General features: G+C 45.2%; 1 protein-coding gene across 1 annotated transcript in view; it reads left to right on the plus strand.

Annotated features, from left to right (window-relative positions):
* The window catches only part of BAIAP2L2 (BAR/IMD domain containing adaptor protein 2 like 2), a 112,723-nt gene that overhangs the window by 46,856 nt on the left and 44,186 nt on the right, over nt 1-21,681 (plus strand). The window contains exon 4 of the mRNA XM_077277874.1: nt 14,667-14,728. Within this exon, the coding sequence (XP_077133989.1) occupies nt 14,667-14,728 (62 nt within the window). The remainder of the gene's footprint in view (nt 1-14,666; nt 14,729-21,681) is intronic.

Here is a 21,681-nt window from a genome sequence, read left to right on the forward strand (position 1 = left end):
TATGCGAGGTGTATGGAGCGGAGCCGTGTGTATACGAGGTGTATGCAGCGGAGCCGTGTGTGTACGAGGTGTATGGAGCGGAGCCGTGTGTGTACGAGGTGTATGGAGCGGAGCCGTGTCTGTACGAGGTGTACGGAGCGAAGCCGTGTGTGTACGAGGTGTACGGAGCGGAGCCGTGTGTGTACGAGGTGTACGGAGCGGAGCCGTGTGTGTACGAGGTGTACGGAGCGGAGCCGTGTGTGTACGAGGTGTACGGAGCGGAGCCGTGTGTATACGAGGTGTATGGAGCGGAGCCGTGTGTGTACGAGGTGTATGGAGCGGAGCCGTGTGTGTACGAGGTGTATGGAGCGGAGCCGTGTGTGTACGAGGTGTATGGAGCGGAGCCGTGTGTGTACGAGGTGTATGGAGCGGAGCCGTGTGTGTACGAGGTGTATGGAGCGGAGCCGTGTGTGTACGAGGTGTATGGAGCGGAGCCGTGTGTGTACGAGGTGTATGGAGCGGAGCCGTGTGTACGAGGTGTACGGAGTGGAGCCGTGTGTGTACGAGGTGTATGGAGCGCAGCTGAATGTATATGAGGTGTATGGATCGGAGCCGCGTGTGTACGAGGTGTATGGAGCGGAGCCGCGTGTGTACGAGGTGTATGGAGCGGAGCCGCGTGTGTACGAGGTGTATGGAGCGGAGCCGTGTGTGTACGAGGTGTATGGAGCGCAGCTGAATGTGTACGAGGTGTATGGAGCGGAGCCGTATGTGTACGAGGTGTATGGAGCGGAGCCGTGTGTGTACGAGGTGTATGGAGCGGAGCCGTGTGTGTACGAGGTGTATGGAGCGGAGCCGTGTATGAGGTGTACGAACGGAGCCGTGTGTATGAGGTATACGGAGCGGAGCCGTGTGTATGAGGTGTACGGAGCAGAGCCGTGTGTATGAGGTGTAGGGAGCGGAGCTAAATGTGTACGAGGTGTACGGAGCGGAGCTGAATGTGTATGAATTGTACGGAGCGGAGCTTAATGTGTACAGAGCGGAGCTGAGCGTGTATGAGGTGTACGGAGCGGAGCCGTGTATGAGGTGTACGAGCGGAGCCGTGTGTATGAGGTGTACGGAGCGGAGCCGTGTGTATGAGGTGTACGGAGCAGAGCCGTGTGTATGAGGTGTACAGAGCGGAGCCGTGTGTATGAGGTATACGGAGCAGAGTCGTGTGTGTATGAGGTGTATGGAGTGGAGCTAAATGTGTACGGAGCGGAGCCGCGTGTGTACGAGGTGTATGGAGCGGAGCGCGTGTGTACGGAGCGCAGCCGCGTGTGTAGGAGTAGCTATGTGTGGCCATTATACGGTACGAAGTATCATGTGCGGCCAATATACAGTGTGGAGCATCATGTGTGGTCATTATACAGTATGGAGCATAATGTGGGGCCATTATACAGTATGGAGCATCATGTGGGGCCATTATACAGTATGGAGCATCATGTGCGGCCAATATACAGTATGGAGCATCATGTGCGGCCAATATACAGTATGGAGCATCATGTGGGGCCATTGTACAGTATGGAGCATCATGTGTGGCCATTATACAGTATGGAGCATCATGTGCAGTAATTATACAGTATGGAGGATCATGTGGCCTTTATACAGTATAGAGCATCATGTGTGGCCATTATACAGTATGGAGCATCATGTGCAGCCAATATACAGTATGGAGCATCATGTGGGGCCATTATACAGTATGGAGCACTGTGTGGCCATTATACAGTATGGAGCATCATGTGGGGCCATTATACAGTATGGAGCACTGTGTGGCCATTATACAGTATGGAGCATCATGTGGGGCCATTGTACAGTATGGAGCATCATGTGTGGCCATTATACAGTATGGAGCATCATGTGGGGCCATTATAGAGTATGGAGCACTGTGTGGCCATTATACAGTATGGAGCACTGTGTGGCCATTATACAGTATGGAGCATCATGTGGGGACATTATACAGTATGGAGCATCATGTGGGGCCATTATACAGTATGGAGCACTGTGTGGCCATTATACAGTATGGAGCACTGTGTGGCCATTATACAGTATGGAGCACTGTGTGGCCATTATACAGTATAGAGCATCATGTGGGGCCATTATACAGTATGGAGCACTGTGGGGCCATTATACAGTATGGAGCACTGTGTGGCCATTATACAGTATGGAGCACTGTGTGGCCATTATACAGTATAGAGCATCATGTGGGGCCATTATACAGTATGGGGCCATTGTATAGTATGGAGCATCATGTGGGGCCATTATACAGTATGGAGTACTGTGTGGCCATTATACAGTATGGAGCATCATGTGGGGCCATTATACAGTATGCAGCATCATGTGTGGCCATTATACAGTATGGAGCACTGTGTGGCCATATTTTTTTGTTTATAATTATTCTTTATGAAAGTGTGATCAGCAGTGCTAAATGGGTGTGGTTGGGACGTGGATATAGGTGTGGCTAGTTATGAATGGGTGTGGTCAGAGGCGTGGCCAAAAATTTGCCGCGGCGCATGAAGCACGCCGCAAACTTTGTCCCTCTTTCCCATCTTCAAAAGTTGGGAGGTATGCCTTAGTGACAGCCAATTTGGTAATTAATGACCGAGCCAATTTTTACAATTCTGACCATTGTCACTTTATGAGGTTATAACTCTGGAACGCTTTAACGGATCCCGCTGATTCTGAGACTGTTTTTTAGTGACATATTGTACTTCATGTTAGTGGTAACATTTCTTCGATATTACTTGCGATTATTTATCAAAAATATGGAAATATGGCGAAAATTTTTAAAATTTAGCAATTTTCAAACTATGTACTTTTATGCCCTTAAATCAGAGAGATATGTCACACAAAATAGTTAATAAATAACATTTCCCACATGTCTACTTTACATCAGCACAATTTTGGAAACATATTTTTTTTTTGTTAGGGAGTTATAAGGGTTAAAAGTTGATCAGCAATTTCTCATTTTTACAACACCATTTTTTTTTAGGGACCACATCACATTTGAAGTCATTTTGAGGGGTCTATATGATAGAAAATAACCAAGTGTGACACCATTCTAAAAACTACACCCCTCAAGGTGCTCAAAACCATATTCAAGAAGTTTATTAACCCTTTACGTGCTTCACAGGAACTGAAACAATGTGGAAGGAAAAAATGAACATTTAACTTTTTTTTGCAAACATTTTAATTCAGAACCATTTTTTTTTATTTTCACAAGTGTAAAAACAGAAATTTAACCATAAATTTTGTTATGCAGTTTCTCCTGAATACGCCGATACCCCATATGTGGGGGTAAACCACTGTTTGGGCGCACCGCAGAGCTTGGAAGAGAAGGAGCGCCGTTTGACTTTTTCAATGCAGAATTGGCTGGAATTGAGATCGGATGCCATGTCATGTTTAGAGAACCCCTGATGTGCCTAAACAGTGGAAACGCTCCACAAGTGACACCATTTTGGAAACTAAACCCCTTAAGGAACTTAACTAGATGTGTGGTGAGCACTTTAAACCCCCAAGTGCTTCACAGAAATTTATAACGTAGAGCCGTGAAAATACAAAATCCTTTTTTTTACCTCAAAAAAGATTTTTTAGCCTGCAATTTTTTATTTTCTCAAGGGTAACAGGAGACATTGGACCCCAAAATCTGTTGAACAGTTTGTCCTGAGTACTCTGATACCCCATATGTGGGGGGGGCACTGTTTGGGCACCCATCAGGGCTCGGAAGGGAAGGAGCGCCGCTTGGAATGCAGACTTTGATAGGATGGTCTGCGGGCGTCATGTTGCATTTGCAGAGCTCCTGATGTATCTAAACAGTAGAAACCCCCACAAGTGACCCCATTTTGGAAACTAGACCCCCCAAAGAGCTTATCTATATGTGTGGTGAGCACTATGATCCCCCAACTGCTTCACAGAAGTTTATAATGTAGAGCCATGAAAATAAAAAAAATCATATTTTTTCCACAAAAATGATCTTTTCACCCCAAAATTTTTACTTTCACAAGGGTAACAGGAGAAATTGGACCCCAAAATTTATTGTGCATTTTATGCTGAGTAGGGTGATACCCCATATGTGGGGGTAAACCACTGTTTGGGCGCATGGCAGAGCTCGGAAGGGAAGGAGCGCCGTTTTGGAATGCAGACTTTGATAGAATGGTCTGCGGGCATTATGTTGCGTTTGCAGAGTCCCCGATGTACCTAAACAGTAGAAACCCCCCACAAGTGACCCCATTTTGGAAACTAGACCCCCCCAAGGAACTTATCTAGATGTGTTGTGAGAACTTTGAATGCTCAAGTGCTTCACAGAAGTTTATAATGAGGTCATGAAAATAAAAAAAAATATTTTTTTTAGCCCCCATATTTTTATTTTTACAAGGGTAACAAGAGTAATTGGACCCCAAAAGTTGTTGTCCAATTTGTCCTGAGTACACTGATACCCCATGTGTGGGAGGACCACTGTTTGGGTGCATGGCTAAGCTCGGAAGGGAAGGAGTGCCATTTTGGAATGCAGACTTTGATAGAATGGTCTGCAGGCGTTATGTTGCGTTTGCAGAGCCCCTGATGTACCTAAACAGTAGAAACCCCCAACAAGAGACCCCATTTTGGAAACTAGACTCCCCAAGGAACTTAACTAGATGTGTGGTGAGAACTTTGAATGCCCAAGTGCTTCACAGAAGTTTATAATGCAGAGTCGTGAAAATAAAAAATAATTTTTTTTTCCACAGAAAAGATTTTTTAGCCCCCAAGTTTTTATTTTCACAAGGGTAACAGGAGAAATTGGACCCCAAAAGTTGTTGTCCAATTTATCCCGAGTACGCTGATGCCCCATATGTGGGGGTAAACCACTGTTTGGGCGCACAGCAGAGCTCAGAAGGGAGAGAGCACCATTTGACTTTTTGAGCGCAAAATTGTCTGTGGCATTTAGAGACCCCCTGATGTACCTAAACAGTGGAAACCCCCCAATTCTAACTCCAACCCTAACCCCAACACAGCCCCAAACCCTAATCCCAACCCGATCCATAATCCTAATCACAACCCTAACCCCCAAAACACCCCTAACCCTAATCCCAAAGCTAACCATAACTCTAATCAAAACCCTAAACCCAACACACCCCTAATCCTAATCTCTACCCTAACCGCAAAACCTAAGCCTAATCCCAATACACCCCTAACCCTAATCCCAACCCTAACCTTAACCCTAAACCCAAATGTAACCCTAATGCCAACCCTAATCCCAACTCTAACCCTAACTTTAGCCCCAACCCTAACTTTAGCCCCAACCCTAACTTTAGCCCCAACCCTAACTTTAGCCCCAACCCTAACTTTAGCCCCAACCCTAACTTTAGCCCCAACCCTAACTTTAGCCCCAACCCTAACTTTAGCCCCAACCCTAACTTTAGCCCCAACCCTAACTTTAGCCCCAACCCTAACTTTAGCCCCAACCCTAACTTTAGCCCCAACCCTAACTTTAGCCCCAACCCTAACCTTAACTTTAGCCCCAACCCTAACCTTAACTTTAGCCCCAACCCTAACCTTAACTTTAGCCCCAACCCTAACCTTAACTTTAGCCCCAACCCTAACCCTAGCTCTAACCCTAACCCAAGCCCTAACCCTAGCCCTAAGGCTATGTGCACACGTTGCGGATTTTGCTGCGGATCCGCAGCGTTTCCGCAGCTGCGGGTCCGCAGCATTTTCCCATGAGTTTACAGTACAATGTAAACCTATGGGAAACATAAAACGCAGTGCCCATGCTGCGGAAAAAAACACGCGGAAACGCAACGGTTTACATTCCACAGCTGTCAATTCTTTCTGCGGATTCCGCAGCCGTTTTACACGTGCTCCATAATAGAAAACCGCAGGTGTAAAACCGCAGGGGAATCCGCACAAAAACCGCGGTACATCCGCGATAAATCCGCAGGAAAAACGCAGCGTTTTGGCCCTGCGGATTTATCAAATCCGCTGCAGAAAAATCTGCAGAGAACCATTCTACGTGTGCACATATCCTACCCCTAACCCTACCCCTACCCCTAACCGGAAAATAGAAATACATACATTTTTTTTATTTTATTATTTTTTCCTTACAAAGGGGGTGATAAAGGGGGGGGGGGTTATTTACTATTTTTTTTATTTTGATCACTGTGATAGGATCTCACAGTGACCAAAATAAAAGAAGAGGAAGAATCTTCCTCTGCCGGCCGGCAGATCATGGCACTGCACATGCGCCCGCCATTTTCTTAGGAGCAAGAAGCCGGCGGCCAGGAGAGGACACAGGAGGACCCAGGGACACCGGTAAGTATAACAGGGTCCCCGAATCCCCCTATTTCTCTGTCCTCTGATGTGCGATCACATCAGGGGACAGAGAATGACACATCGCTTTTTTTTTGCGGTTGCCGGTAAGCAGTTAATTACCGGCGATCGCAAAACCGGGGTCGGTAAAAACCGACCCCGATCATGTTCTTCGGGGTCTCGGCTACCCCCGGCAGCCGAGACCCCAAAGATCTTCCGGCTGCCGGGCGGCGGGCGCACTGCGCATGCGCCCGCCATTTTATTCCCAGAAAAAGATGGCGGCGCCCATCGGGAGCCACGAGGAGCACCGGGGGAGATAGGTAAGTATCGGGGGGCTATCGGGGACAGAGAATTAAATGGCAAATCGCGTTTTTGTTTTTTTTTTGTTGCGACCGCCGGTAAACGGTTAATCCGGTTAATACCGGTGATCGCAACTTGAGGGTCTGTAAAAAAAAACAAAAACAAATCATGTTCTCTGGGGTCTCGGCTACCCCCGGCAACCGAGACCCCAGAGAAAATCCGACTCTGGGGGGCGCTATTCACTTTTTCCACAGCGCCGTTAATTAATTAATAACTGCCGCCGTTAAAAGGCGTATTGGCGGTCGTTAAGGGGTTAAACAATCGTCTTAGTGAGTACACTGGTAAGTTGCAATTTTTTGGTGCACACGGCTTCCATCCATAATACTGTACCTTCAGTAAAGATGAATCTTTGGTTGTTCCCGGGGAGAAACCATTTTCTTCCTCATTCTCATCTGTTTGGGAAGATGTTCAGAATAATTTAAAGATCATGGGGGACAAATGTAATTGTATGGCTGATGAGAAACGATTGTCAGGCTTCTGACCTGGAGGTGAATGATTTAGTATGGCTGTCCACCAAAAATATTAAACTGAAAGTTCCTTCTTGGAAATTAGGTCCTAGGTTTATTGGTACTTATAAGGTGGTTGTCGTAATCAACCCTGTAGCTTTCATCTCAATTTTCCTCCTACACTCAAGATCCATAATGTTTTCCACAGGTCTTTGCTCAAAAAATTCTTGCACCTTTACCACCTCTATCAGTTATTATTAATGGCAATTTAGAATATCAGGTAGAGAAAATTGTTGATTCCCATATGGTTCACCGCTCTGTACAGTACCTAGTACATTGGAAGGGGTATGGTCCTGAGCAGAGGACAGAGGATATGGGTGCCGTTGTGCTCAAAAGTTTACATACCCCAGGAGAATTTTTGCTTTCTTGTCCTTTTTTCAGAGAATATTAATAACACCAAAACTTTTTCTCGGGCTGACGTGCAGATGCGGGACTCATCTACGTTCCCGCGTTATCACCTTTATAGGTAACATGTTGTTCATATGGCGGTAATACCGCCTTGCTGGCTTGTTGCTATGAGGGTTGTTTTACCATTAGAATAAGGGGTTTATTCTATGTGTTGCAGCTGCATCTCTAGTGCATATAGTGTGTGGACATCATTTGTGTGAGGGTTAGATCCCATTTTCTATATTGGCTATCGCCATATGCCATATGGTACATAGTTATTCCTGAAGGAAGTCCACCATAGGGTATCACCCTGGTGCACACATATATTGGCAGTTTACATACACATAGTAACTGTTGTCTTTATTAATTACTATCTCCCTCTGCATATATCAACATGGACTTGTGTCCGATTTGTCTCCTGGTATGCACATGCATGTTTGCATGGTGGCAATTTGTTTGCGTTGTGCACGTGCCGTACATTCGTCCCATTGTGTCATGTTGCAATTTTATCTCATTTTCGCATTGTATTTTGTATTAATACATTTTCATATATTACTTTGACTTTTGGTCATTTTTCTGTGGTTTCCACACCCCTGTTGTTAGAATATCAGGTAGAGAAAATTGTTGATTCCCATATGGTTCACCGCTCTGTACAGTACCTAGTACATTGGAAGGGGTATGGTCCTGAGCAGAGGACAGAGGATGTGGGTGCCGTTGTGCTCAAAAGTTTACATACCCCAGGAGAATTTTTGCTTTCTTGTCCTTTTTTCAGAGAATATTAATGATAACACCAAAACTTTTTCTCCACTCATGGTTAGTGGTTGAGTGAAGCCATTTATTGTCAAACTGCTGTGTTTTCTCTTTTTAAATATTGACAACCCAAAACATCCAAATGACCCTGATCAAAAGTTCACATACCCCATTTCTTAATACCGTGTATTGCCCCCTCTAACATCAATGACAGCTTGAAGTCTTTTGTGGTAGTTGTGGATGAGCTTCTTTATTTTCTCAGATGGTAAAGCTGCCCACTCTTCTTGGCAAAAAGCCTCCAGTTCCTGTAAATTCTGTGTAGCATGAACTGCGTGCTTAAGATCTCCCCAGAGTGGCTCACTGATATTGAGGTCAGGAGACTGAGATGGCCACTCCGGAACCTTCACTTTGTTCTGCTGTAGCCAATAACAGGTCGACTTGGCCTTGTGTTCATATTGGAACGTCCAAGTACATCCCATGCTCAGCTTCCGGGCTGATGATTGCAAATTTGCCTCCAGTATTTGCTGATAACATGCTGCATTTATTTTTCCTTCAACTTTGACCAAGTTTCCTGTGCCTTTATAGCTCACACATCCCCAAAACATCAGTGATCAACCTCCGTGCTTTACAGTAGGAATGGTGTTCCTTTCATCATAGGCCTTATCAGGGCCGGCTCCAGGTTTTTGAGGGCCCCGGGTGAAAGAGTCTCAGTGGGGCCCCACTTTAACACATACCACGATTCATGATGCACAGATACAGCAGAGAAATATAGGTATAGTACAATGCCAGATTTCACTTCTTACATGAGTGATAGCTATTGTATATTCTTCAATACCATACAGCAGAGGGGCTTTATATAAGTCAACCCCTTATATGCCAATTTTTGTGACCTACTCCCTCTTCCACAGTTACCAGTTGGCATTTTGTTAGCTGAACTTGCTGCAAAGTAAAAACTTCATGCATTGAATATGACAATTTTTTAATGGAAAACTTTTTAATGTAAACATTAGAAAGTATTAATGTACAACATTTGTAAAAGTGCAAAATGGGTAGCATATAGCACAACCATGTAGTATATAACACAGCCCATGTAGTATATAGCACACCCACATAGCATATAACACAGCCCACATAGTATATAGCACAGCCACGTAGTATATGTCACAGCCCACGTAGTATATAGCACAGCCACGTAGCATATAACACAGACATGTAGTATTTATAGCACAGCCCACGTAGTATATAACACAGCCAACTTGGCCTATAGCACAGCCATATAGTATATAGCACAGCCCGCACCCCCCCCCCCCCCAGAATGGCCCTACAGTCCAGTACTCACTGTTATAGTAAAAAAATACCAAAAAAAACCCCCCACACTCCTCACCTCTCCTCTTGCCCGCGCTGCTCCCTGCTCCTGTCTCAGCGGCTGCACTGCCTGGCACACAGTGAGTGCGCGATGACATCATCGCGCACCCGCAGTGTCAGAGGCAGAGCAGGGAGTGATGGGAGAGGGAGCGGCAGCTAACGTTCTCCCCTCCATCATTGCTTTGAACTGTACCGGCAGACGCCAGTATAGATCAATGCGGCGGCGGGGGAGTCGGCGTTGGTGGCAGGTGGGCCCCCCTGCCTCACAGGGGCCCCATAGCGGCTGTGTGATGTGCCACTACCTGAGGACCCCTGGGAGCGGGGGCCCTAGGCAGCTGCCTGCCTTTAATGCCGGCCCTGCCTGCAGGGGCCTCCCAGAGCCTCGTGTACCATGAATGGGCCCCCCATCTCGCCAGGGCTTCGTCACTTGCCCGGGTGCTGACGCCGGCCCTGGGCCTTGTTGACTTCTCTCCAAATGTAACATTATTGGTTGTGGCCAAAAAATTCAATTTTGGGCTCATGACTCCAAATTACCTTGTTCCAGAAGTTTTGAGGCTTGTCTCTGTGCTGTTTTGCGTATTGTAGGCAAAATACTTTGTGGCATTTGTGCAGTAATGGCTTTCTTCTGGCAATTCGACCATGCAGCCCATTTTCTTCAAGTGCCTCCTTACTGTACATCTTGAAACAGCCACACCGCTAGTTTTCAGAGCGCCCTGTATTTCAGCTGATGTTATTTGTGGGTTTTTCTTTGCATTCCAAACAAATTTTGTGGACAAAGTTGTGGACAAAGTTTTTGTTGGGTCTACCTGACCGTGGTTTTATTTTTACAGAGCCCCTGATTTTCAATTTGCTAATCACAGTTTGAACGCTGCTGAGTGACATTGTCAATTCCTTGGATTTTTTTTGTATCCCTTTCCTGTTTTATACAGTTCAACTACCTTTTCCTGTAGATCCGTTGACAATTCTTTTGCTTTCCCAATGACTCAAAATCCAAAAACGTCAGTGGCTGTATGAAAGATGCAAGAGTCTGTCTGGATCCCAGAAACTCACTCAGCTTTTATGCACACACACTGATTACAAGCAAATAGGTCACAGATGAGGATGTTACCTTTAGTAGTCATTCAAAACCAATTCTGTCAAGTTCTGTACATGTTATCAGGCCAAAATCACCAGGGTATGTAAACTTTTGATCTGGGTCATTTGGATGTTTTGGGTTGTCATTATGATTTAAAAAGAGAAAACACAGTAGTTTGACAATAAATGGCTTCACCAAACCGCTAACCATGAGTGGAGAAAAAGTTTTGATGTTATCATTCATATTCTCTGAGAAAAGGCCAAGAAAGCAAAAATTCTTCCGTGGTATGTAAACTTTTGAGCACAACTGTACATGTGTATACTCTAGCATTTCGGTCCCAGGTCTCCTGGGGGAGGGGACTGCTTAGGGCAGTGGTCCCCAACTGCGGTCCTCAAGAGCCACCAACAGGTCATGTTTTCAGAATTTCCTTTGTATTGCACAGGTGATGGAATTATTGCCTGTGCAGGTGATGCAATTATCACCTGTGCAATACTAAGGAAATACTGAAAACATGACCTGTTGGTGGCTCTTGTGGACCGGAGTTGGGGAACACTGGCTTAGGGTATAACAAGAGAACAGTAAGGCACTTGGCCTAAACTACCTCGCCATAAGAGGTACCTTTGGTAGCAGAGATAGTTTGGGCCCCAGTCCTAGGGACAGTGTCGGGCCCCTTTCCCTAATCACTCTCCTTTCCATACTGGGTCCCCTTTTCAAACTATCCTCTCACAATGTGTCCCCCATATAGGGCCCAGTCTCTATACTATGCTCCCTTCATCACACTAACCCTCTTTGGCATATTGTCCCCTCCTGGTTATGTCCTTAAACTGTTGCCCCATGCTACCCCCCACTACTCATTCTCTTTTCTGTGCCCACTCACACTCCCCCCATACAATCTCCTCACACTATCCCCTTCAATAGTCTCCTCACATATCTCCCCATACTGTGTCTGCACCCATCCCATCACCCTCGCTCCCTACACTGTGTCCACATACATTCTTACCCTTGCTCCTCATACTATGTCCGCACCCATCCCCCCATTTGCTATCCTGTTTGCATCCATGCCCCCTCAAATTTATCCTGCTTCACCCTCCCCCTACCGATAGTGTCCGAGTCCATCCCTTCCTCGTTCCCAAAACTGTGTCCTCAAATCCTATTTCATCTGACCCCACCCCCAAACTGTGTCTTCAAATCCTATTTATTCACCCCAAAACTGTCCTCAAATCCTATCTCTTTTACCCCACTCCCCAAACTGTGTCCTAAAATCTTATTTCTTCCTCTCCCACACCCCAAACGGTGTCCTCAAATCCTATATCTTCTCCCCCACCCCCAATCTATGTCCTCAAATCTTATTTCTTCTCCTCCCACCCCCCAAACTGTGTCCTTAAATCCTTTTTCTCCTGCCCCCACCCCCGTTACAACAAATCTTTGGTGTCTTCAGCTCCACTGTATCACCTATCGCCATTCGCGCTGCTGCAGTGCCAACGAGTGACGTCAGCGGAATGATCACATAGCCAGATAAAGCTGCTGATGTCTCCCTGACCCGGCGTTCAGAGCCTCAATTGTACTCGTGCCTGAATGATGTGAGTACAATTGAACACTGGAAGCTGGTGCTCTGCACTTTCTCTGAGCTGGATGTCAGGTCTGCACCTGCCGGCTGCGCCCGGGGCGGATGCCCCACAACTTCCCCTGGATATGCCTCTGATAAAGAACACCTCATACATAACTAGAGATGATATTATGTAATAAGAGTAATTTCCAGTAATAATGTCCCCCATCCTGGTACCCTTTCTGGAGAATATCTTCCCTTCTGGTCCCCTTCTTGGTATAATGTGCCCAATCCTGGTCCCCTTCTTGGTATAAGGTGTCCCATCATGGTTCCCTTCCTGGGATAATGTGCCTCATCCTGGTATAATGTGCTCCATCCTGGTAAATATGTGCCCTCCTATCCTGGTATACATGTCCCCCATTGTGGTATAATGGGCCCATCCTAGTTTAGTGGGCCCCATCCTGGTATAATGGGTCCCATTCTGGTAAATATGTACCCAATTGTGTGTGCCCCATCCTGCTATGTGCTCTGCTTTGCAATGCATAAAAAAAAGATACTACTCACTTTCTCACATGGTCGCACGCCGCACGGTGTCCTCTTTTACAGCTGGTGGGGAGACAACAAGTGACTTCGACGTCCCAGTCCTGGTCATTCCGATGTCAGCTGTTGGCCTCTGATTAGCTGGTGGCGTCTATTGCAGAGCAGGAAGCTGGCGGGTTCCCTGCACCGCAGTGCATTTCAGCTGAATGTGCATTCTTGGGCGGACATCCAGCTGAAGTACTCGCTGGTGCTGGCAGGCCCTCTTCCACCTCCTGGCCCCAGTGGAGCTGCACCAACGATATTTCTGCCCCTGGACTAGACAACCTGCGGCATTAAACGATTGCCAATTGGCTACATACTTGTCCGTTGGCAGACTGCATTTCCCTTTGGCACAAATTGATGAGTAATAAATCATTCTGTGCACATAGACTGTCATTGCTCTTGACAGCACATTACTTGTTCATACCAGATGATGTGCCGCCGAGAACGGTGACATTTTAATCAAGCCAAAAGATCATTTTGGTTTGCTCGTTCCTCAGGTGATCGGCAGCATGATTATTAGGAAACGACCATTTCTAGGACTTTACACTTCTTGACTTCTTCCCAATAATCATGCAGGGTATTCCCTGACTTGTAACCTGGATTCCCATCAAATTGGCTCTAGAATGTGTGACTATGATAATGAACATTAGATTGTGAGCCCAACCAGGAGGACATATATAGAATATAATGATATGTATACTATATGGAATAGGAAATAATCAACTAAGTTATAGTTTATCCTTATTACTCTGGGTACCAAACAGTTTTTGTCTTCTTTACTGAAGTTCAGTAGCTGACCAGAAAAAAAAAACCATAAACCGCCTTCATAGTATTAAAAATGGGTTGTCCTTTGCTCATATAAAACAAGTCCGTTCAAGGAAGTAACCATCTTTATTATCGTTAGCGCTTATCTCTTCTCTCTGCAGAGATTCACTTAACGGCAAAGGACTTTGACACTAGAAAATAGAAAAAAACAAATCGGCCTAGCTGCTTCCCTCATACCCTCCTTGTGGTAATTTACAACCAGAATGTCGCTTCCCTTTGCCATCCCAGCTGACATACATGTCTCCTCAATGCTGTTATATTTACCCTTCAAACACATATCTACCAGGTTTAAAATAAAAATAAAGGATAAGTACCGTATATGCCACAAGTTACACTACCGGTAATTTTTAAGATCATTCATGTTCAGATTCCTTGTTTGTCATGGTTATGGGGTATGGTGCAGGAAGGCAGTCCTATGGCTTTGTACTATAGAGCCGTAGGCGCTCGTGCTATTGTGTGGTCAATAATTGAAAGGTCTATGAGAGTCCTACAGAAGTGACGAACTGATATTATGGTTAAAGGGATTGTCCTACTGACACACAAAATACAGTGCAAAAAAAGTTCCCGTGCTAAGATAATTCTATAAAGTGCCCCTGCTATGTACTATGTAATGGCTGTGCTGGAACATGGTCTGCACATACCACATCTCCTGGGCAGGGGAAGAAGTATAACTCACTTATGATAAGTGAGTATTCAGTTGAAACATCAAGGGTTCGCAGCGGCAGCTTTCAGAGGTAACACATTTCCCTGCCTGAGGTAACACATTTCCCTGCCTGAGGTAACACATTTCCCTGCCTGAGGTAACACATTTCCCTGCCTGAGGTAACACATTTCTCTTTTTGGTTTATCACAGGAGTGAGTGTGCAGTGACCCACTACTGAAATGTCCAAAAATAGTTCTAAATTGTAAAAGACAAAGAGCTAAGATCTTCACCTGCATAACTGTAATGTTCTCCCTTTCAATATTATAGGTCAGATACTCATCCAGATGGCTGATAACTGCAAAAATGCAAATTCTGGGCTTCAGTTAGTGGTAAGGAATTTTAAATATAATGTTTATAGTATATAACCTTTATAACTGTTTATAGCATTTATTTACTACCCATATAGCAAGTCTTTCGGTAAAACCAAATTGTGCATTTTCTTCAAGAACTGAAATCTCCAGAAGTTTATTGTTATCAATTTATTTATTTCTAACCCTAGAAGTCACTACCGTTTTTCTATTTTAAATGACCTTTTTATACAGTAACATAATAAACTATTATAGCTCATCTTTTTATTGTTTCAATAGGAGCTGAGCTGCAGTATTCACGAACTTCCATTATCTAATAAGCCATGCTGTTACAGTTTCATACACTGTTATCATCTAGCTGGTGCTGCAACAGATGATTGGTGGGGGTGCCGAATGTTGGCCATCCACTAATCCAGGAGGCACAAGACACCTAGTCTTGTAGTGATAATGTCCTGCTGATAAAACACTTATTTTATTGACACAATAACACACTGCTGTAGGGCTGGCTTATTTCCAGGAAGAAGAAAAGTATGGAGCCTGACAAAATACACATGCTAATTCTTATTTCCTACAGCATCATCTGCAGGAGGATAGTCGGAAGGCGTTAGATGATCGTCCATTCCCGCCAAAACAACTTTAAAGGATATGTCACCTCTAGAAATACTATTTTCCTGCACATATAGAGGTAATCTGCAGGTAAATAGCATTTTAATCCTACCTGCCTGCCTTAGTGGAGCAGCAGCTACAGGGAGAAAATTGTTTTTTTTTCTCCTTGCAGCCGCTCACTTCCAATTACTCAGTTACTGTCTTGGCTCACTACACAGTAATCATGTTGTAATCACTCCCAGCAATTTGACAGCCTGCCCTGCACACACAACCTGCACACACATGGTGTAGAGCAAGCTGTCAGTCTGCTGTGGAGTGATCACAGCACGCTCACTATGTGGAGTGAGTAGTAACTGTAAATGCCCCCTACGCCGCCCTTATGACTGGAAGTGAGCAGCTGCAGGGAGAATACACAGTCAATAGAAAAAGTGTAAACACCCTTGTTAAAATGCAAAGTTTTTGTCATGTTAAAAAATCATACCAAATTCATTTTTTCCACCTTTTAAGGTCATCTGTAATGTGTACAATCCAATAGGAAAATACACTGAAATCATTTTGGGTGGAAAAAGAAAACGAAAGAACCAAAATAATGTGGTTGCATAAATATGCACACCCTTATACTAAAAGTTTGTTGAAGTATCTATGACAGAATTCAGTATTTCTGAGTAGGAGCTTATCAGTATGGAACATCAGGAATTGGTAATCTTTGACCACTCTTCCTTGCAGTAGCGCTACACATCTGTCAGACTGCAAGGGAAGTTCCTATGTACAGTGTCGTCTTCAGGTCACCTGTTGTGAATTCTGCTTTTGGGTTCCCTCCGGTGGTAGTAGGTGGTAATGCAGTTGTCCCTGGGTTGCAGTCCTGGTCAGGTGTGTCTGCTGATTGCAGTTCTGACTGGGGTATTTAGGTGTGCAGGATTCATTAGTCCTTGCCAGTTGTCAATTGTTGTTGGGAGGTGTTGGACCTCTGCCTGGTTCCTCCTGTCTTTCTGCCAAATCAGCAAAGATAAGTGTCTGGTTTTTTTTTTCCTGTGGCACACATGCTGTGTGCTTCACAATTCAGTGCTATTCTTTGTGTTTTCTTGTCCAGCTTAGATTGTGTCAGTATTTTCTCAGTCTTGCTGGATTCTCTGGAGTGGCAGATATACATTCCATGTCTTTAGTTAGATTGTCTAACTTTTTGTATTATCTGTTGTGGATATTTTTGGAAGGGTTTTAATACTGACCGCCTAGTAATCTGTCCTATCCTTTCCTATTTAGCTAGAGTGGCCTCTTTTGCTAAATCCTGTTTTCTACCTGCGTGTGTCTATTCTTCTCCTACTCAGTCATTATTCGTGGGGGGCTGCCTATCCTTTGGGGGTCTGCTCTGAGGCAAGATAGCATTCCTATTTCCATCTATAGGGGTATTTAGTCCTCCGGCTGTGTCGAGGTGTCTAGGGTTTGTTAGGCACACCCCACGGCTACTTCTAGTTGTGGTGTTAGTTCAGGATTTGCGGTCAGTACAGGTTCCACCGACTCCAGAGAAAGTTTTCATGCAGCTCCAAGGTCACCGGATCATAACAGTACAACTGGCCAATAATGAGTTAAATGCATCTCTGAAGAAGGGAAGAAAGGTGTTGAGCCATTTTTTTTTCTGCAGTCTGTTTTGTCTTCTCTTCCCTCTTTATTTATGGGTGGCTGAGGAGTCTTGTGCCAGCATGGATGTTCAGGAATTAGCTTCTCGTGTAGACCAGCTTGCTGCTAGGGTACAGGATATTTCTGATTATATTGTTCAGACTCCTGCTTTAGAGCCGAAGATTCCTACTCCTGATTTGTTTTTTGGTGATAGTTTACAATTGTTTTTAAAACCCCCAAATTTGGACCTGTTTTTTGCTCTGAGACCGCGATCCTCCGGTGATTCCATTCAGCAGGTTAAAATTGTCATCTCCCTGCTGCGTGGCGATCCACAGGATTGGGCATTTTCCCTGGAATCTGGGAATCCGGCCTTGCTTAATGTAGATTCCTTTTTTCAGGCTTTAGGATTATTATATGATGAACCGAATTCTGTGGATCAAGCGGAGAAAATCTTGTTGGCCCTGTCTCAGGGTCAAGAGGCGGCAGAATTGTATTGTCAGAAATTTAGAAAATGGTCTGTGTTGACTAAATGGAATGATGATGCTTTGGCGGCAATTTTCAGAAAGGGTCTTTCTGAATCCGTTAAAGATGTTATGGTGGGGTTTCCCACGCCTTCCGGTCTGAGTGATTCTATGTCTCTGGCCATTCAGATTGATCGGCGTTTGCGGGAGCGTCAAACTGTGCGCGCTGTGGCGTCGTCCTTAGAGCAAAGTCCTGAGCCAATGCAGTGTGATAGGATTTTGTCAAGAACGGAACGACAAGGATTCAGACGTCAGAATAGGTTGTGTTATTATTGTGGCGACGCTTCTCATGTCATTTCAGTCTGCCCTAAGCGGACAAAAAGGATCGCTAGTTCATTTACTATCAGTACTGTACAACCTAAATTTCTGTTATCGGTGTCCTTGATCTGCTCATTGTCATCATTTTCTGTCATGGCGTTTGTGGATTCAGGCGCCGCCTTGAACTTAATGGATTTTGAGTTTGCCAGGCGTTGTGGTTTTCCCTTGCAGCCTTTGCAAAACCCTATTCCTTTAAGGGGGATTGATGCTACACCTTTGGCTAAAAATAAGCCCCAGTTTTGGACACAGGTGACCATGCACATGGCGCCAGCCCATCAGGAAGATTGTCGATTTCTGGTGTTGCATAATTTGCATGATGTTATCGTGCTGGGTTTTCCGTGGTTGCAGGTACATAATCCTGTGTTGGCTTGGAAATCTATGTCTGTGACTAGTTGGGGTTGTCAGGGGGTTCATAATGATGTTCCTTTGATGTCAATCTCCTCCTCTTCCTCTTCTGAAATTCCAGAGTTTTTGTCTGATTTTCAGGATGTATTCGATGAGCCCAAGTCCAGTTCCCTTCCACCGCACAGGGACTGTGATTGTGCGATTGACTTGATTCCAGGCAGTAAGTTTCCTAAGGGCCGACTTTTCAACCTGTCTGTGCCTGAACATACCGCCATGCGGAGTTATGTTAAGGAGTCTTTGGAGAAAGGGCATATTCGGCCATCTTCTTCACCGTTGGGAGCAGGTTTTTTTTTTGTTGCTAAGAAGGATGGCTCCTTGAGACCTTGTATTGATTATCGCCTCTTGAATAAGATCACGGTCAAGTTTCAATACCCTTTACCTTTGCTTTCCGATTTGTTTGCTAGGATTAAGGGGGCTAGTTGGTTTACGAAGATTGACCTTCGGGGAGCATATAATCTTGTTCGTATTAAGCAGGGTGATGAATGGAAAACGGCGTTAATACGCCCGAAGGCCATTTTGAATACCTTGTGATGCCATTCGGGCTCACTAACGCTCCATCTGTTTTTCAATCCTTCATGCATGATTTCTTCCGGACTTATATTGATAAATTCTTGATTGTATATTTGGACGATATTTTGATTTTTTCCGATGATTGGAAGTCTCATGTGGAACAGGTCAGGATGGTATTTCAGATCCTTCGTGACAATGCTTTGTTTGTGAAGGGGTCTAAGTGTCTCTTTGGGGTGCAGAAGGTTTCTTTTTTGGGCTTTATTTTTTCTCCCTCATCTATGGAGATGGATCCGGTTAAGGTTCAGGCCATTCATGATTGGATTCAACCCACATCCGTGAAGAGCCTTCAGAAATTTTTGGGTTTTGCAAATTTTTATCGCCGGTTCATTGCTAACTTCTCCAGCGTGGTTAAACCCTTGACTGATTTGACTAAAAAAGGCGCTGATGTGGCGAATTGGTCCTCTGCGGCTGTCTCTGCCTTTCAGGAGCTTAAACGCCGATTTACTTCTGCTCCGGTGTTGCGCCAACCAGATGTTTCTCTTCCGTTTCAGGTTGAGATTGATGCTTCTGAGATTGGGGCAGGGGCCGTTTTGTCTCAGAGGGATTCTGTTGGTTCTTTGATGAAACCGTGTGCCTTCTTCTCCCGCAAGTTTTCGCCTGCTGAACGCAATTATGATGTCGGCAATCGTGAGTTGTTGGCTATGAAGTGGGCGTTTGAGGAGTGGCGACATTGGCTTGAGGGAGCTTACCACCGTATTGTGGTCCTGACCGATCATAAGAATTTGATTTACCTCGAGTCTGCCAAACGGCTGAGTCCTAGACAGGCTCGATAGTCCTTGTTTTTTTCCCGTTTTGATTTTGTGGTTTCGTATCTTCCGGGTTCTAAGAATATTAAGGCTGATGCCCTTTCTAGGAGTTTTTTGCCTGATTCTCCTGAGGTCCTTGAACCGGTCGGCATTCTGAAAGAAGGGGTGGTCCTTTCTGCCATTTCCCCTGATTTACGGCGGGTTCTTCAGGAATTTCAGGCTGATAGACCTGACCGCTGTCCTGTGGGGAAATTGTTTGTTCCTGACACATGGACTAGTAGAGTGATTTCTGAGGTTCACTGTTCTGTGTTGGCTGGTCATCCTGGTATTTTTGGTACTAGAGATTTGGTTGGTAGGTCCTTTTGGTGGCCTTCGTTGTCACGTGATGTGCGTTCTTTTGTGCAGTCCTGTGAGACTTGTGCGCGGGCCAAGCCTTGTTGTTCCCGTGCTGGTGGGTTGCTTTTGCCATTGCCGGTCCCTGAGAGGCCCTGGACGCATATTTCTATGGATTTTATTTCTGATCTTCCGGTTTCCCAGAGGATGTCGGTTATCTGGGTTGTTTGTGACTGGTTTTCTAAGATGGTTCATTTGGTGCCTTTGCCTAAATTGCCTTCCTCTTCAGAGTTGGTTCCGTTGTTTTTTCAGCATGTGGTTCGTTTGCATGGTATTCCGGAGAATATTGTGTCCGACAGAGGTTTCTAGTTTGATTCTAGGTTTTGGCGGGCCTTTTGTGCTAGGCTGGGCATTGATTTGTCTTTTTCTTCGGCATTTCATCCTCAGACAAATGGCCAGACCGAGCGAACTAATCAGACTTTGGAGACTTATTTCAGATGCTTTGTGTCTGCCGATCAGGATGATTGGGTGGCCTTTTTGCCATTGGCCGAGTTTGCCCTTAATAATCAGGCTAGTTCGGCTACTTTGGTTTCGCCTTTTTTTTGTAATTTTGGTTTTCATCCTCGTTTTTCTTCTGGGCAGGTTGAGCCTTCTGACTGTCCTGGTGTGGATTCTGTGGTTGACAGGTTGCAGCAGATTTGGGCTCATGTGGTGGACAATTTGGTGTTGTCTCAGGAGGAGGCTCAACGTTTTGCTAACCGTCGTCGGTGTGTTGGTTCCCGGCTTCGGGTTGGGGATTTGGTTTGGTTGTCTTCCCGTCATGTTCCTATGAAGATCTCTTCCCCTAAGTTTAAGCCTCGGTTTATTGGTCCTTATAGGATTTCTGAGATTATTAATCCGGTGTCTTTACGATTGGCGCTTCCGGCCTCTTTTGCTATCCATAATGTCTTCCATAGATCTTTATTGCGGAAATATGTGGTGCCCGTTGTTCCCTCTGTTGATCCTCCGGCCCCTGTTTTGGTTGATGGGGAGTTGGAGTATGTGGTTGAGAAGATTTTGGATTCTCGTTTTTCGAGGCGGAGGCTTCAGTACCTTGTCAAATGGAAGGGTTATGGCCAGGAGGATAATTCTTGGGTTTTTGCTTCTGATGTCCATGCTGCTGATCTGGTTCGTGCCTTTCATCTGGCTCATCCTGATCGGCCTGGGGGTGCTGGTGAGGGTTCGGTGACCCCTCCTCAAGGGGAGGGTACTGTTGTGAATTCTGCTTTTGGGTTCCCTCCGGTGGTAGTAGGTGGTAATGCAGTTGTCCCTGGGTTGCAGTCCTGGTCAGGTGTGTCTGCTGATTGCAGTTCTGACTGGGGTATTTAGGTGTGCAGGATTCATTAGTCCTTGCCAGTTGTCAATTGTTGTTGGGAGGTGTTGGACCTCTGCCTGGTTCCTCCTGTCTTTCTGCCAAATCAGCAAAGATAAGTGTCTGGGTTTTTTTTCCTGTGGCACACATGCTGTGTGCTTCACAATTCAGTGCTATTCTTTGTGTTTTCTTGTCCAGCTTAGATTGTGTCAGTATTTTCTCAGTCTTGCTGGATTCTCTGGAGTGGCAGATATACATTCCATGTCTTTAGTTAGATTGTCTAACTTTTTGTATTATCTGTTGTGGATATTTTTGGAAGGGTTTTAATACTGACCGCCTAGTAATCTGTCCTATCCTTTTCTATTTAGCTAGAGTGGCCTCTTTTGCTAAATCCTGTTTTCTACCTGCGTGTGTCTATTCTTCTCCTACTCACAGTCATTATTCGTGGGGGGCTGCCTATCCTTTGGGGGTCTGCTCTGAGGCAAGATAGCATTCCTATTTCCATCTATA

This window comes from Ranitomeya variabilis, chromosome 8, assembly GCF_051348905.1.
Source record: "Ranitomeya variabilis isolate aRanVar5 chromosome 8, aRanVar5.hap1, whole genome shotgun sequence".
Taxonomy (NCBI): domain Eukaryota; kingdom Metazoa; phylum Chordata; class Amphibia; order Anura; family Dendrobatidae; genus Ranitomeya; species Ranitomeya variabilis.